This window comes from Lissotriton helveticus, chromosome 1_1, assembly GCF_964261635.1.
Source record: "Lissotriton helveticus chromosome 1_1, aLisHel1.1, whole genome shotgun sequence".
NCBI lineage: Eukaryota > Metazoa > Chordata > Amphibia > Caudata > Salamandridae > Lissotriton > Lissotriton helveticus.
The window spans coordinates 1,259,534,778-1,259,552,698 of record NC_136057.1 but is presented as its reverse complement, the minus strand read 5'-3'; the positions used below and the strand labels follow the sequence as shown (position 1 = coordinate 1,259,552,698).

At 44.4% G+C, this 17,921-nt stretch overlaps 1 protein-coding gene across 1 annotated transcript in view; it reads right to left on the bottom strand.

The window, feature by feature from the left end:
- LOC144763794 (laminin subunit beta-4-like) overlaps positions 1 to 17,716 on the bottom strand; it is a 144,117-nt gene extending 126,401 nt beyond the window's left edge. The window contains exons 1-3 of the mRNA XM_078649743.1: positions 17,611 to 17,716; positions 10,476 to 10,848; positions 4,328 to 4,480 (exon numbers count right to left, since the gene is read on the bottom strand). Coding sequence (XP_078505869.1) covers positions 4,328 to 4,480; positions 10,476 to 10,848; positions 17,611 to 17,716 — 632 coding nt within the window. The remainder of the gene's footprint in view (positions 1 to 4,327; positions 4,481 to 10,475; positions 10,849 to 17,610) is intronic.
- Positions 17,717 to 17,921: the final 205 nt, after the last annotated feature.

Sequence of the window (17,921 nt, the reverse complement as noted above, 5' to 3'; positions counted from 1 at the left end):
CATGAGTGTATGGTGTCACTGAGGAGTGGAACCTGAAGATGATCTGCATGTGAACACCATAACTGAAAGTAGTAACACTGTGGGATTGAACCAGTCCAAGTGGAGGTCAAAAACAGATGATGAAAAGGAGGGATAGGTGGTTAAACCCTGAGGAACATCAGTAACTAGGCAGTATATGGAGGTGTATGATAGTAGGAAGACTGTGTGTTTACAATTTTTTATGAAGACTAATTGGCAAGCCAAGACTTTGCCATAAACGCCCACATTCTGGAGTGTGTTACGTAGTGCTGGGTGATCGACAGTGTTGAATGCAGCAGATTAAGAAGAATGAGAGGCACCCCCCGCAAGTAGGGGAGGGGTGCCTTTATTGGGATTTCGTGACGAGGGAACGGTTTTGTTTCCCTGGAAGTGGGCAAGGGGAGGGTCGCAAAGAAATGCGAGGAATGAAGGAGGTGCGCTCGTGGGCCCTCCCCATAGGTGATAAAACTGCTGGACTCGAGGGAGCAACCATCTTTGTCCTCTCGCCTCTGGGGGCTGCCGGAAAGGCACAGCAGAATCAGTTGCCCACCCACCCATCCCTAACTTTAAAGGTAGACTTGGAGGGGTCCCGGACAAGAGGAAAAGGCCGGGGACTTCTTTTGGCGGAAACTGGCTGACCCTGCAACAGGGAGGCAGTCATTTGGGCTCAGGGCTGGCAGGAGAGGGGGGGCGTCCTGCTGGTGGTCCTGGACTCTCCGGCCCTACCCTAGTAGCCGGTGCTGGGATGAAGCAACATGGTACCTCATATGGAAGTAGTGGTAAGGGGTTGGGTTTTGTCCTGCTGGTACAACATGCCTCAAGAGTGGATCCAGAGATGCCGAATTTTGAAAATACATGGTAATCCGTGGCGCATATGTATACTGCGCCTCCTTATGTTCAGTAATGGGAGTTTTGTTATAGTTAATAAAATTGGTCAAAGTTGAAGGTTTATCAACAAATAAAGATGGAGTTATTTGACAAGTAATAAAAGCTACGCAGTGAACACAAAGCACTTGCAAAGTGTTTTTGTGGTGGGGTGGTGTGATGGACGAATAGCACGTGATATCCCTACTATCAAAGCAGCTGCTCCTTTTGAGTCCGCTTGCAATGGAAGTTCATCCTTAATTGAAACTGGTATATTCTGTACCTCTGCAGAGCAGAGGCCAGTGTCTTATCTTTTTCAGTAAATTCCAGCATCTGAGTGTTGGTCTTTTTTTCAATCGGTTCAACCATTTGCCATAGGCTGTAATTTGCAAGGTTTTTACCATCAAGACCTGTTTTTTTCAGAAGAGGTTTAACTAATGTACATTTATGTTTATTTGGCATGGGACTGGTATTGCGGGATGCATTGGTAATGTGTAGCTTATGCAATGGGGTTAATTAATAGGATATCCTTGAACATTGCAAGGGGCATGGGTAATCTGGGAATCCAGATTTTCACTTTGTGATCATTTAAAGGATTGTTTCGAGCTGGGAGAGAACGCTTCTCTGGTGATTGTTGAAAGTGTGAAGTTCTTTTTGCCTTTCACCAGATACGAGAGACCAAGGTATTACAGATATTTTCAAGGAACACTTTTCATCTGAGCAAGCTGTTTTGTAATTCTGATATAATCCTGAAATCCTCTTTCATGCAACAAGATGGAAATGAGGGTAAAGAGAACAGATATTTCGTTTTTTGGTTTTCTGATGATTGTTCTCTAAAGGTATAGTTGGTGGGAGTGTGGATTTCTGCTTCCTGGGTCTAGGTACATTCTTTTTATGTGCCCAGGAGCGCTGTAATTGGCTGTGATGGATGAGAGCTCCTTGGTGAACCATTTGGCTGACGGAGTGAAAGTCAAATTAGATGTTTTTTTCTTTCGGACCATTGTGTCAAATGCTTTTGCAGTCATTGGTTATATATAGGAATGGCTGATGGCAGGCAGTGTAAGGTCTCCAGTGCTGGCTGGTCAAATATTGTGTAGCTGTAAGGTGGGGATAGACTCCATATGCTCAATTGCACTCCCTCCAGTCCTTTTATTTGGGTGCTTTCTCATGTTTAATTCTATGTGCAGAATTGAGTGTGTGCCACTGGCTAGTCAATTTCAATTTTTGATAGTTGCAGGCAATGTATGTAGTATAAATTATGATGAGGATGCACCTGCTGTCATTCAATTCTCTGGTAAGGTCAGTCAGGTTAGCCCAAGAGGTGATTACATGTTGGGTATGCATGAATGGGTGAATATAACTTTGCTGTCATTGACTGTGCCAAGATGAGTATTCAGCTGGCATGACAGTAATATTTTATGGTTATTTGTCTATGCTGGGGTACAGTGGCAGCTCCTCCACTAAGGCGGAGTAGCATCGCCTCACTGTTTTTTTTCAGGAGTTTAAGAAAAAAATAAAATGATAACCCAGTTATTATCATTTTTTCCCTTTTTTTCGAAATGGCAGCTAAGCTATGTGAGGGAGCGGGTGGGGCTGACAGAGCAGCCAAGGAGAGGTTTGCCCCCACTCCTAAATGCACGTGACTGTTTTGGCAACTCAAGATAGTCATGCACACTTTCCTTCTTCTCCACCCAGGCTGCATTACAGCCTGGGTGGAAACATGCCCAGGCTCCCATGCCCCATCTGAGCGCCGAGCCACAGCGCTCAGACCAATCACAACACTGCATTGCAGCATTGTGATTGGCTCAGGGTAGCCTGGGTACTTCCAGGCTGCTTCCTTTTGCTGCCAGCGGGAGGAGGAGAGACACAACCAGTAGGAGCAGCAAGGAGAACGCGGCAAGCAGGCACGTTTAATTTGTTATTCACCCTCTCACTCCCATCCCCACCGCCCCTCCACCCCTGAACATTAAGCTTTTAAGTGCTAGAGCAGGGAGTCAGCTGGCAAGATAATTGTATTTTAAAGGGATTGGAATGTACTGCTGGTGTCCTGGAAAAAAGGTATAAGACGTAATGCTTTTTGATGCAGAGATAGGCTGGCATGGTAATTTTATTTCTAAGATAACTTGATGGTTTGTTATGCAGGATCAGGATGTCAGTTGCCATGCTTTTGTTGTTGAAACACAGGAGGAAAGCAAATACGGAGTGGTGAAAGTTAGATTAGTGATGAGTCTAGTGGAGGGAGTTGTTTGATGGAGAGAATACACAGTGTTGTGGAACTTGGCTGCAGTAAGTATGGGCTGTAGGATTTAGGACTGGGATTTGGAGCAGGCAAATCAGTGTTTTGATAAAGTTTCGTATAGGCATGACTGAGAGGGGTGGAGACTGGAATATTGGGTGGGTCTTAGCTTAGATAACGTCTTGCACATCATCGAGAGGGATGGAGTTATGGGTGGGAGGAGCTGGTGGCATTATGATGGGATAGGTTTGGCAGAGGGAGTAGGTACCTGCCCTGGGCAGCTGGACGAGGGCTAAGATAATGTGGAAGAGGGGAAATGGAGAAAAGAAGATAAGCGGGCATGGAGGGGCTAGGTTTCTCATCCTGAACCCTATGAAGAAGCGATCCTTTTCCAGTAAATGTTTACCTGGGGCTATATGTATGCCTCCAGAATGGGCTCATCTAGATGCCATCCCGCCATTTTTGTTTTGCTATGTTCTCAAGCTCAGCCAGAGCCCAGCATATGTTAGGGCCAAGCAATAGATTCATGATTTAATTAGAGGCTCTCCTGCCCTAAAACGTGGGCTATCAGGATCCATCCTCGACCAATTCAGAGCCTAGGGTATCCTTTGAAGTCCAAAATCTTTCACCTCACAGAAATCATTGCTGAATTATTGGGGAGAATACATTCTATTTTATTCCAATATTTTTTTTTCTGGGTCTGTCTTTAATTATTTTTAAGTTCATGACTGCATTTTGTCTACACCACATGAGGCATATGCATATGTGCATATATCTCGTGTACATGGCTCTGATACACACTGGTGCCTGGTGTTTTCTATATAAAAAAAAAAGTAAAATGAAATGAATCTCAAAAAGTGCAACTAGTTGGAGAAACTTAGTAAAGGAAATAGTATTTTTACACAAACAGACAGGAAGTGCGGTAGTGCCACGTAATAAAGCGACGACAATTTAGACTGTGTAACGACATTTTCACAATTTGGAGAATAAATTGCATGTGACAAACAAATGTGTACCATAAATAACCAAAGTCCCAGACCAGTTCAAGACAACAAATGCAAAACGTTCTCCTTTAAGAGGAACATTGACAAATGGTAAGTAACTCCACATTATAGGCTTAACGGGAAACGACCAACACTCATACACTCCTAGACAAGGACAAAGCCCGAGACGAAGGACACGCTTTGTGGTGAGTGATGGGGTCCTCACCTCTCACTCGGCTCACCAGCTCTTGGCGATGTTGGCCAGATTAAGTTGGACAGCTCCTTTGCTGTTTTGCATGGGCTCCAAGACTGGCGCACTCCAAAATAATCCACTGTGTCATTGTAGAATGACCGCTCACTCAGGGCATCGGCAAGAAGGCTGTGTCAGGAAAGGCATTGGCATCACAGTCAAGGTCAGCAATTGAAATGGCCTTGTATGAAGATTAAATACTACATACATGATGCCCGATGGCAAATTCTACCATTGCCATTATTGCCTAAGTGTGGCAGTGATGCCCAAAAAATGCATCTTTCAAATTCCAAGAGGACTTCTAATGTCAAAGGTGTCATGACAAAGCCGCACTGTCAGTCACTCAGGATGAACCTCAACTGGTACTTCAGGCACCCATAGTACTGGACCCACACTTACATCTAAAATACTCACAAGGTATATTTGCTGCGAGGAGTAAGGCACATAAATAAGGAAGCTCAAAATGCTTGCAGTCTAAAAGCAATAAGATATTTATTTAGCAAGCGTTGGGTGGTGGTGGCATCTTAAAAGTAGACAGCTATTACCTAACCTGGCACCACAAGCAAGCTCTAGAAGATCAGCAAGAGAATACCAACAGGGAAGAATAAATAGGTGATCAGTTCTTCAACAACAGCATTTAAAAAAAAAAAAAAAACAGGTTATGTCAGCCTTCGGTGCACAGTCCTATTGTCTGTTTCAGTCCCACCCTGGTGGCAATATTTGGACTCTGCACCATGTTTCAATATTAAATACTTGACAAACTGTCATGCTTCACAGATTTCAGTTAATATACACAAATCCTGATATAACAACATAAATCCTGATGGAAATTCCAGTTCACCAGTTACAAATGGTGTCTAGTTGATCCAGTTTCTGGCGTATGGTTTCTTGGATGCCTATTTAGCTACTACAAGTCCCCAACGTTACAGCTCCAAAATATCACTGTTAGTCATTTCAGAGTGATAAGCCTACTTTAAGGGTCGCTGGGGCATCACATGCTATACGTTAGGTTAGTATGCTCACTGTATTGTTCTTGGGATAAACCCCACCAAATGTAGTGTCTTGTAGGACATGTCATGGAGTAGCCCCTCCATTGGTAGTCCTGTCAAGTGTCCCCCATCAGGGGTCAGACAAACGCATTTTAGTGTGGTGTCTGCATCACTGCACTAAAATGCATTACTCACTCTTTTATAGCACCACTATCAAGGTGCGCTCAACAGGAGCTGTGTTTATGAATCGAGCGCTCTGCCAGTGAGTGTGCTCTATGCTGCCTGGGAACCTGCTGAAACCAAATTCAGTCAGGAGAACTCAGCAGTGCTCTGACGTTGAGCCACAGTAACGCTTTGCCTGTTCTTTTTCAGCAAGAAAGCACCCTACTGTGTCGAAGCAGAGACACTGAGGCAGCGGTTTCTTTTTCCTTTCCTCGCCAGTGCGGTTACTGAAGGGTACAAAGGTCATGGTGTAGGTTGAATTTTTTTAGGTTGATGGTGGGCCTTTCGCAGTGGCGTAACAAAACTTGAGGCCCCCCCTGCAAGGTACTTGGACAGGCCCCCACCCCGCATTTAATCAGGAGCTCTCGGGTCAGAGTACTGTGCTGACGGGCCCCCTCCAGCTTGGGCCCTCCAGCACTGCGGGTGCTGCGGGCCTGTGTAATGTCACTGATCTTTTGGTTCTTGTGCGCCCAGTTTTACTGTTGATTTTCATGATTTTGCATAAGAACTTGATTGTTACAAGGTTAATTGCAGGCACTCTTGAATGCCTTCCTGAGACATTGAGGTGGCAGGCGGTAGGCACTGTGTAGAAACCGCCACACACCTCCACCTACTTTAGGCTTTTCACTCTCCAGTACTTCCCTCTCTAGTTCTCTTCTCTGTTACCCTCTCTCCTGCATGGAAACATTTACTAAAGTGACCCAAATAAATAATGCGAAGAATAAAATAAAGATTTTTTTCTTTACTTTCTTATTCTTTTTCTTTTCACTTTTTTCAATGGTCACACTTATATTAATGCTCCATATATAGTCACTCCAGATAGGTAAGTTGTAACAAAGACAACATGTGTTTCACCCCTTAAGTGGCTCGCAAGCCTGGGGCTTTGTCAAGGCTGACAACTTTCAAAAGATTATTGCAATATTCACTGGTGTATTCCCTCTAATAATTAGGAATTCCAAAAGTGATTGGCCTTTACAGTTTATTCATTAATATTTGTGGCTCTAGTGACTATATTGAAGGACTTATATATGGGGCATTGATATAAGTGTGGCCATTGGGAAAAACAAGTGAAAAGAAAAAGAATAACAAAATAAAGAAAATAAATCTTTACTTTATTCCTCAAATGATTTGTTTGGAATACTTTATTTTGGATCAAAAGGGAATTTATTAATAACAAACTGGGAACAAGACACTTTATAAATTCTATTTACCAAATTGTGTGTGGAGTTGGTTGGGCCTTACCCAAAATGAGTGAGGATATTCTGCCCCAAAAATTACATCAAGGGACATTAAGGGCACTAACTAGTGGGTTTTGATTGCTACAATATTTACAAAAGTGAAACTGGCAAGCAAAATAGAGCACATCCAGATGCAACCCAGTGGTATAAAGAAACCTGAGGGGCCCCCTGCACATACATGGAGGGTTACTGTGCTGAGCCAGCCCCCTGGAGCTCGGTCCCCCAAGCACTGCGAGGGCTGCAGGGGGCCTTTGTTACGCCACTGATGCATCCTGCACACTCGTAATGAGATGATTAACAAGAAAGAGAGAAAAGTAATTTGTGGCAGATGAGGGGAAAAATTATATGTGTTTAGCTTTGCAGCCTTATTTTCACCTGCACTTAAAATAGGACCCTCGGAAAATTGAACTAAATCTATTTGTTTCATATTAGGGACCTAGAATGGCAAGATGCGGCTCGTTACTATACTATTTATGAGACAGAATGAGATACAAAAATAAGCACCTCTTTGATTTTAATTTGCCTAACCTCACATTAACATTGTCAGTAATTGTTGGGATCTTCACATTTCTTGTCTGGCACTTTCTCAGTCTGGTAGAGAGCTTGAGTTGTCTGACCTGCTCATTTAAAGGCAACATTCACTGCCGGACTGGCCGTATCGGGCATCGGACTGTTTCCCAGGAGGCTGGAAGGATGGGGGCCAGTTTTACAGCAGCGGGGGCTGGTTTTGTTACTGGGGGCCGATATATGTTACTGGGGGCCGTTTTTGTAGTGGCACTGCAATATCGTCTCCCAGTAACAAAAGCAGCAATGCACACTTGCACACCCTCCCCCCACTCCAACTCCTAGTCCCGCAATGGTAACATCAGAGCATTGAATAACGCTCAAGGAAGCAATTGAATAAGAGAATTTTGCAACTAAGCCTTACTGTTGCAAGGTTCAATGCACGCGCTCTCCGAAACCTGACTGAGATATTGAGGCAGCAGGTTTATTTCCCTTTCACACCTGCAGTTAGCACAGTCCGAAAGGGTAGGTGTGACAGCATGTGGGATGACTTTTGTGCTGTTTGTGCACTTGCTGGGTTTGGTGCACTGGGTTTACTGTTGATTTTCCTGATATTACCACAAACCTTTCCTGCAACAAGCTTAAATGCACGCTGTCTCCCATAGTTGGCAAAACATGCCTACAGCAAGTATAAATTCATGCTGTCTCCCATATTCTGCAAAACATCTACACAACTTTGTCTTGTCTTGGCAATTTCAAAACTGCCCCAATTTGCAAATGTGGAGCACATTTTTAATTGTCTGATTTGGTGGTGGAGGCCACCTTTTTTTTAATTCCCTGGCTTATTGGCTGTCCCTGTTTGACCTGGGGAAAGGGGTGATAAATAAATATTTCTTCTTTGGCATGACTGGCAGACTAGGTGAGCTTTCTGACAACTCAAGGCAGGACTGTCCGCAGCTCTTCAGCATTGCCTACTGCATACTGATTCCCCAGCCGAGGCGAAGAACTTGAAAGATGCTCATCCTGGGAGACACACTTCTGTTGGTAGAGTCAGTTGTGTCACTCACTCTTTCTGCAGTGAAGTCGACTCATCTCGGCAGCATGTGCTTGAACATACTAAGCCACCCTTCCAGTTTGAGTCATATTGTACTGACGACTAGTCATGGGTGTCCGCAGAAATGTTTCCAGGGGGGGGGGCAACATTTTAACTTCATCACTCGCCTTCCAGGGGGGGCAAAATGTTAACTTCATCACTCGCCTTCAAGGCACGTTTATTGCAGACGGCCCATTGTCATTCTTTATGTGATGATTAGCAGCAGACAGAATGACATTCGGCCTGTCCACAGTCTGCTCGAGGTCAGGGGGGAACTGCTGCAGCCTCTAGAGTTCAAAGACAAGTGCGAGAGGCCCCAAGTGAGAGATCATTTAAACTCCTGGGGCTTCTCGCAGGGGAACAGCCTGCTGTAATCTTGAACATTACGGACCAAAAGGAATGGGACCGGCGATCCGGGGGGGGGGCAAGCGCACCCCCTTGCCCTCTCCTGCGGACATCCATGCGACTAGTGGCATGTTTTTCTGAATATCACTATATTTTCAGACGCACTGGCCTCTAAGACTTACTCTGTACCTATTGCATAATATTGATCCACAACTGATTATGCATAAAGCTAAGTATTATGGCCACACAGGCCACTGCGAACTTCCTCATGGTGTGTCTTAATTAACAATGAATGATGGTGCTGCAATTGTTTTTTTGCAGTATGGTCATTGATCTTCCATTTTAGGAATTTTGCATTAGTTTCAAACTATTTTAGAGCTTCTCATTGCTGAAACGGTTGTCATTTCTGTTATTTAATTCAGTGGTTTTCTGGTTACATTCACAGGCCTCTGCAGTGTACGATAGTGCATTTCCAACTGATAAACGTAACGTCTATTCATTTTACATTTAAGCTGTGTGTTATTTTATATGTACATACCTGAAGGTTAAAGACTGAAAAAAGTTACAGAATATTTTTTTTTCCATGCTTTTGACCCCACCCCATTGTGCACAGTACCACAGTTCCCTTCATTTTTTTTTATGCACTTCGACCTCGGGGTAGAGTAGATTGGAGTGGGGTACATTGGGGTAGATTGGGTGGGGTAGAGTGTGATGAAATGAAGAAGGGATACTGCACGTGGAGGAAAGAGGAGAAGCAGGGGCATGAAGATGGAGCGGCAGTAGTGTGAAGAAGAGGGGGGCAGCGGTGCCATAGGAGCATTATTAGGATGAAGGGCACGTTCCTCTCTATTATTAGTAGCTCAGCAGGCTCTTTTTTTATATAAAGTAAAAAAAAGACTTTTCCAGTTAGGACACATTTATCCCATTGCAGGTACACATAGAAAAACCCAACTTGGTCCATGCTCTAGGGGAGGGCCAAACACAAGAAGAGCCATGACTCATACATGCCATGGCACAGTACGGAAGGATATGAGAGTGACGTAGCTAACAAATGGTAAGCCTGTTAAGGAGCCTTCACCTGTGGACTGCTTCCTCTGTTCCATATCCCAGGTTGCCTATTCAAAGTGGAATACTCTGCTAAAACAGTTTCCATTGATTTAAGGCAGAAAATGAATGATTATGAGTAAAATAAAGGGCCGCAAAAATGCAGCTAAATTTCCATATTTGTGCCGCTAAATTTTCATATTTGTGCCACTAAATTTGCTATGCTAATCCATTCCGCTATATCCTGGGGAGTCTGAACAATCAGTGTGTAGAGGGGATTTAAATCTTGTTGTGTCAGGCTGCGTTTTAGGTTAAAAAGTAGAATCTCCCTTGAGGTTTTTTTTTGTCACCTATAATTAGTCCTATCCAGCGCAACTTTAGATAAAACCGTTTGTAACTGGGCAACTAGAATTTCCACCATGGCAATAAAACGAAAAGTATAGTTTTTCCTCGGCGCTCATCATGTGCACTAACTAAAGGCACTTTTAAACAACTCACCGAGCTGGCAGCTCAGAGGCCGGAAGCACTACAGTCCTTTGACTCTTGCTGAGAAGTTGATCAAAGCTGACCTCAGGCACTTCCCGCCAGGACTGCCCGCGCCCCTCCTCCCTTATCTGAAGCCGGCATTCCATCAACGTTTCCAATTCGCATGCACACGTTTAACGCGGCAGATACAAAGAAAGTATTACCGGATGTTGTCACGATACTCCTTGACTTTCAAGAACTGGTCGGTTGAAAGCAGCGGGCTCTTCAGAATTCCTTCGATGACAGCCAGTTTGTCTTCAAGGCTTTTGAAGTAAATATCGCAGCTCGGGAACGGCCTTTTCTTCTCAAAATTCGCGGTGAACCTAATTAGGCCCTGGAGAGCCAGAGAGTGGGAAGTAATCTCGCCGTCCCAGCGATCAAAGCACAAGTGGCAGAGGGTGCAATTTGGGAATTCCTGTTGGTAGCCTCGGGCACACTTGTCACAGCGCCTCCCGATGGCGCCCACCAGGCAGTTGCAAGCACCGCTCTCTCTGTCACACACTGGCCTTCGGGTCCCTTCCAGGTTGCACCTGCAGGCTGCAAACAACAAACAAGCAAATAAGCAAACAAATGCATACATTAAAATATACCACTATATTAACTAGCACACTGCTGCTACTACTACTAATAACTAGAAATAATTCCTACTTATTCCAACCCACGAGAAAAGTGTAACACCTGAAAACAATCAGCCTTCTTTTACTTCCTCATTAAAGGATATCTTTATTCCTAGGTTGCTGGCTTGCATTGATCAGAGTCGTGGGTTTGTTATGTCTCGTTTCATGTGTCTCCTTGAAACAAAATATCACTTCTCATTTATTCAAGTAGAAAAGGTTTTATTTCAAGTAGTCACTTCATTATTTTTGTGGTTGCAGAAAGTAATTTTCTAGCGATAGCGGGGAGTGTTTTTTTCCATGCTAATTTTATTTCTGAGATCTGCTGCATGTTAATAGGCATTTTTAAAAATAATTAAATTAGCCTAATACCTGGGCGACATTTTTCAAGCTGATCATTGTAAACAAGTGTGACCCCTGGAGCTGGCTGAAACAAGGTCTAACTACCCAAAGTAAGAGCAGCACATCGATGACCCATTCCTGTTGAGTCAATCGGGCCTACAAGAGGAACAATGGAGTAGCATACGTGTCATGGGCCCTGAAGCAAGGAAGGAAATGTGCCCCTACACCACTGTTTGAACTGAAGAATACATCAATAAGGGCCCCTAGGGCCTCTGGCCCTTAAGGCTTCAGGGTTGTGGTTTTACGACCCCTGCTGCAGCAATGGAAGCTATGCCCCTGAAGATGGAGGAACAGAATTTAGGAGGAAGGTTGTGAGCCTGTTTTGAATGTTTTGCAGCTCAGGCATACCAATGAAATTTATTTTTGGGGAATGAATGTGCGAAGTTGCAAAGTTCTTCTTTCTCAAACCTCACGTAATCCTTGCAAATACCAGGTTCACTACCCATAAGTGACAACTTTATCTGCACTGCATGTGTGTTATCATAAAAAAAATTAGGACTTTCGAACCTCTTTTAAGTTGTTTCAAGAAACAAAGATTACCAACAATCACCCAGTTAGAAAAAGCGCAAGGAAAATGATAAATGTAACTCTTGCACAAACTGAGTAGGGCATTAACATATGAAAATCGGAAAACTCTGTGAACTATGAGTTGGCCAATAATCAGGGTCTTGGAAGGCTTTGCTCATATAATAACGTTTTTATGCGCCCAGCATTTTTTTGCCCAGTTTGACTGAAATAGCACACACCTATCCCACACCGGCTGTGCAAGAGCAAAAGAAGAATGCGCAGCGTTCCGCTGGTGGATATGAAGGGGAACACTACCTAGAGGATTGCACACATTTTTCCCATGTGTAGATACCTGCCTACTTGTACTATTTATGACTCATAAATATGATCCTATCTCATGGTGTATATTCTTACCCCTTTTCACAGTGTGTGCCACATTTTTCCATTTCCCAGTCAGTGTTCACATTATTCAGGCAGAGTTGTAGGGGATCCAAGACTCACTGTATTGTTCCATTAAGAAGAGGTGAGAGTCAGTAGGGATTAATTATCTCTGGTCGGATACAACAACAACTGATCTAAAGTATCAGGTAATGTGAGTAAATCAGTCCAATTTTACTGTGCTTTAGTCTTGAGAAGGGGATACTCCTACCCCGTCAAGGAAATAAAGCGTGACTGACATAATGCAGCTCGGATAGCTTGCAGGTAGACAGGAATGTTAGCAAGTGCCAGGTACTGACTCGAACAGGCATACCATGAGCAGTCAAATGAGCATGTCAATGGAGTTTAGAGGACGATGCAGTGTCTGGCACTGACTCATACTGGACAAAATTGAAAAACAGAAAAAATATGCAAAATACCACATGCAGGTCCCTGATAACCGCAAAGATATAAGTTGTACGCACAGTGCCTTATACTGTAGGCGATGGGATGGAGGCATTCATTTTATCATACTGAAACATAATGTCAACAACTTTTTTTGGCCGAACAAGCATTGGCAATAGCAACCGATCTTGTTTACATTTTGATTTGTGACTAAATCATTACAAAAGTCTACTGCAGAGGAAAAACAATAATCGATCTGTATAAAATGCATCTAGGAGATAAAGAGTTAAAATGTGTGGTGACTCAGAGTACTTTTGAAATGTAATATAGTGCCTCATGCATTGCAATGTAAGCACTCCATGGGAGATGGAATGATATACAAAACAGCCAAAAGCATGAAGTGACAGTGATATACTAGGAACGCTGTTCTGTAAAGCCAAACTTAAAAATAATTTCTTTCACAAGCAACAGTCTTTTGTTGATATTGGAAAGACAGTTTAGTGGTTTGAGTGCCTACAACAGACATGTGCATGTTGTCAGGAGCAGGCCCGACTTTGGAGGCCACTGTAGCAAGACTAGTAGTTGGCACAAAGAACTGTGTCGAACGTCTAGCAGTCACACAACTCACTGAGAACACTGTGGTGAAGTTGGTAACTGGTAAAAAGGCATGTGTGCAACCACAAAGGGCACTCAACCCATTGAGAACACTGTGGCAAAACTTACAGCTGGTAAGGTGCCCTGTGGGCAGAGTGGATCAGATACTAAACCCACTGTAAGCAGTGAGGCAAGACTGATTGCAGGCAAGGAGCCTTGTGAAAACATCAGAAGGCATTCCATATTAGGTCATAGGTAGTCCTGTGTGTAACCTGTAGTAGGCACCTATCACATCACAGAACACTAGATCAAGGATACCAGGTGGAGAGAACCCTCAACCTACTGAGAACAATGCAGATGGAACAGCAGCTGCTAAAATCCCCCGCGTAACCTGCAGCAGGAGGCCAACCTGCTGAGAACGCTTTGTCAGGACTCAAAGCTTGTACGTAGCCCTGTGTACATAGTAGAGCTCACAAGTGACCCAGTGAGAACACTCTGGCAAGTTAACAATAGCACTCCTTCTCACTGACACTGAAATCATCACACCATCAACTGGTCAGTGCCCCAACCAATGTTAGGGCGCTCGTCCTCTCCCACCAAATGCATTTGTTGGAGACCCAAAACTCTGAAGCAGAAACACACAACACTCCTCTTGTGTTCTGTGCTCATTCGATAGAACCCTGTTTCTGACCACGTTGCATCTCAACAAAAAAGAAATAAATCTGTTGCCGTTCTAGAACCCTGGCTAAGTAAAGAAATCATGAAGGCTATCTTCAAAGAGAGAAACGCGTCTTGCCACAGAAAAACCCTGAACAAGCTCATTTCAAAACCCTCCTCACATTCAACAGCAAGAAAATTGCGGTGATTGATTTTAGAGGGCTGCACATTATAAGTCACTAGAATTATGTGGCAATGGACGAGCGAATTATAGGGCACGGATGACTAAAATATGCAGGAAAAGGCGAATCATGAAGAATATGCAGCACACTCAGTGCTTTTTTTCATTTTGTAATGCATTAATACTCCCCTGTGAAAAGTTTCCATCAAGCTTGCATCAGTTTAACACCTAAAAACATAATTCACCAACTGAAAGGTGAATCGATAACCTTTGCAAAGGAACTACAACTGCTCTGAACTACGAGTGGCATTCTTTTAGTAATTTTTATTCGTTTGAGTTAGAAACCATTTTTGTTCGTTTTTTAAATCTGCAAATTTTGCAGCAGACAGTGGATTGTGTGGCAAGTGTGGTAAATCCATAACTATGCAGAAAATGCAACAGCTTCAGAAAAACATAATTCCACTCTCCCCACTTATAAATTCATTCATTTACAAACTGGAATCCCGACAGAGGAGACTCAGTATTTTTCTGTTCTATGATGACAGAATGCGTTTTCTTGGGTAACAATAGCACTTACGATTTATGCATGGGCCCCAAAAAAACTTCAATTTGTGGAGTGTGCAACATGAACAGCTAACATTGATGTGGCCCTTTGAAGCAGGGTACAGGGCAGTTTGCAGTCCACCCGCACAGGTGTGTGCCGCTGTGGCAGCATCCGTGAAACAAGAAAACAAAATCGCAGAACCTGGCTGCGGGTTACCTCTGGCTTTGATGCAGAGGTTTTGTCTGTGAGAAACACATACCTTGTATCTTCTCGTTTCATCCTTTAAAAAAAATTAAGTCGTTTTTAGTTGGCGGTCATATCAGCAAAACTACCACTTGAGTGCCTCCAGCAAGACTGTCCTGTTTCAAAGCAGAGATTTTATCATGTGCAGACGCCTCTCCTGTTGTGACAAGGGCCTGATGCCTGGGCAGTAAAGGGTTCCTGTCCTAACTTGCTCGCTCATTCTGTCTGCATTTTGTGAGTTCACCCCTACCACCGTGTGAGGCCATTTTCTCTCATGCATCCTTCTCACCCACTTGTAATGGCCGCCAAGCCCTGTGCAAGCACGTCCCTTGTGTTCTATCGACCACTCTCAAATCTTCTGATAACTAACTGCAGGAGTTGGGGAATTTTATTCACACTGTAAGATTCCTACACCTCGTCAGTGCACCACTGGCACACAAACCAGCCTTTTCGATAATCGCTACTAAAATATTAACAGGACTGCTTCTCACGGGTGTGGCCAAGGTGACGTTTTTCCTTTGGTGTGGACAAATGATGGAATTGAATGCTACTTGGAAGAATTTCCAGTGTTTATGAAGCTTTGGCCTCTGTTGATGTAATCAGCAAGACGTTAGTGAAGGGTGTGAATACATGTACCAAGCAGGTGGCATTAAATGGGGGTAGAAGAAAGCAGAAAGGTCTCCTGAAGAGAGGCAGGCGCTGCATTTGGGAATTCATTAGAAAAAGAGATGATACACCTGGGGACCATTTCACGAAAAAAGTAGGAAAAATACAGATTGAAATTATTATTATTATTATTATTAAAAAGGATTTGGTACCGCGCACATACACCAATTGGTTTCTTGGCGCTCGAGACCGGGTGGGAAGAGAACATACGAGGGCAGGGCCACTAGCCATGCGCCAGACGGAACAGGTAAGTTTTCAGAGAATTGCGAAAGCGACAATAGTCGGTAGACAGACGAATGGCAAGAGGGAGGGAGTTCCAGGTAACAGGAGCAAGAAAGGAGAAGCAGGCTCCTCCATGTTTCTTGCGGTTGAACCTAGGGGTAATCAAAAGGTTATGAGCCGAAGATCTGAGATGACGGGAAGGGACATAGGCGTGTAAGCAGGAAGAGATAAAGGCAGGAGCGCATGAAAACAAGGACTTGAAAATAGTGCAGGCCATTTTAAAAACACACCGCTGTGCAACTGGGAGCCAGTGTAAAGTTTTCAGCAAAGGGGTGACATGCTGATGTTTAGGCTGCCGAAAAATTAGTCTGGCTGCCTGGTTCTGGACCAGTTGGAGTCGGGAAAGATGGCAAGCAGGGACCCCCACGTATAGACAGTTGGCATAATCTAGACGTGAGGTGATGAGGGCAAAGATAACAAGAATGAGGGCCTCTTGAGATAGAAACCTGCGAATCTTCCCGATGCGGCGGAGGTGGAAAAAACAGGCCGAGGTGACGGTGTTAATGTGAGGCCGCATTGAGAGGTCACTAGAGATAGTGACCCCCAAGCTCTTCACTGTGTGCACTGGACAAGGAGGGGAACCCAAAGCTGCAGGCCAGAAGTTGGGAGACCAGGGAGAAAGAGAACCACCGGTCACCACCAGCTCCGTTTTACTGGGGTTGAGCTTAAGTTGACTAAGGTTCATCCACTCATAGATGAAGAGCATGGCATTTTGAAAATTAGAACAGGAAGAGGGAGAAGAATTGAGAGGAAAAATAAGCTGCAGATCATCTGCATAGTTAAAAGCGGTAAGTGAAAACTGACGAAGAGAGACAAGAAGGGGCTGCATATAAAGATTGAACAGAAGCGGGGACAGAGCAGAACCCTGGGGAACACCACAGGAAAGAGAGGATAGAGGGGCAGAAAAAGAAGATAGCCGAACAGATTGAAAGCGGGAATGAAGAAAAGATACCACCCATGACAGGGCCAAGCCAGAAATGCCAGCATTTCTGACACGGTCGACCAAGATACCATGGTCGACCGTGTCGAAAGCGGCTGAGAGGTCTAAAAGTACAAGGGCCTGGGACAAATTCCTGTCAGCTCCCTGTTTCAGCGTGTCCATGACTGCCACCACAACTGCCTCAGTGGAATGAGCAGGTCTGAACCCAGCCTGTCGATCATCGAGGAAACGAGTTTCCTCGATAAAGGCACTGAGGCAGCGGGTGACATAGGTCTCTAAGACCTTTCCTAAATAAGGGAGGAGGGAGATGGGGCGGTAGTTGGCCAGCGTGGAGGGGTCGAGGCCCGTTTTTTTTTAAATGGGAACCACCACAGCACTTTTGAAAGCATTAGGGACAGAGCCTGACAAAAGAGATTGGTTTAAAAGATCAAGAGGGGGGCCGGGGCAGGCCACGAAGGCAGCTCTTAAGATGGACGTAGGGCAGCAATCATTAGGCGAGCCAGAGCTCACAGTCTGAAGCAATGAGAGAAAGACATCCAGGGAGATGGGGGGAAATTTAGAAAACGAATGGGGATTCGGGGAGGGGAGAACAGAATCATGAGACAGAGTAGTGAGGGGAATGTTATTTTTAATCGCAGAGATTTTGTCAGAAAAAAAAGAGTTGAGAGAGTTGCACAGGGCTTGTGAGGGTAGAGGCTGAGGGGTGACCCGATCAGGAAGGGAGAGCTCAGCTACAATAGAAAAAATTTCTTTGGTCTTGGATGCCGAGGACAAGACCTTCTGAGAAAAATAAGATAATTTGGCCGAAATGATCGATCGTTTGTAAGCCTTTAATAAATCAGTGTACGTGACTTGGAGTAACGGGTCATAGTTCCGCCGCCAACGGCGCTCAGCCTGTCTAAGGCGAAGTTTGTCCGCCTTAAGAGTGGAGGTAAACCAGCGCTGAGCGTCATGGGGGCGTTTGGACTTAACAGTTTTCATGGGGGCAACGACGTCACAGGCAGAGGACAGCCATTGATCGAGAGAGGTGGCTTGGGAGTCCAAATCAGAGTAGTCAGGGAGAAATGATGAGGCAAGAATAGAATGGAAATGGGGAATATCAGCCTGTTTCCAATTTCGGATCTGAAGGTTATGGGGGATCGGAGGGCGGGTAGACAA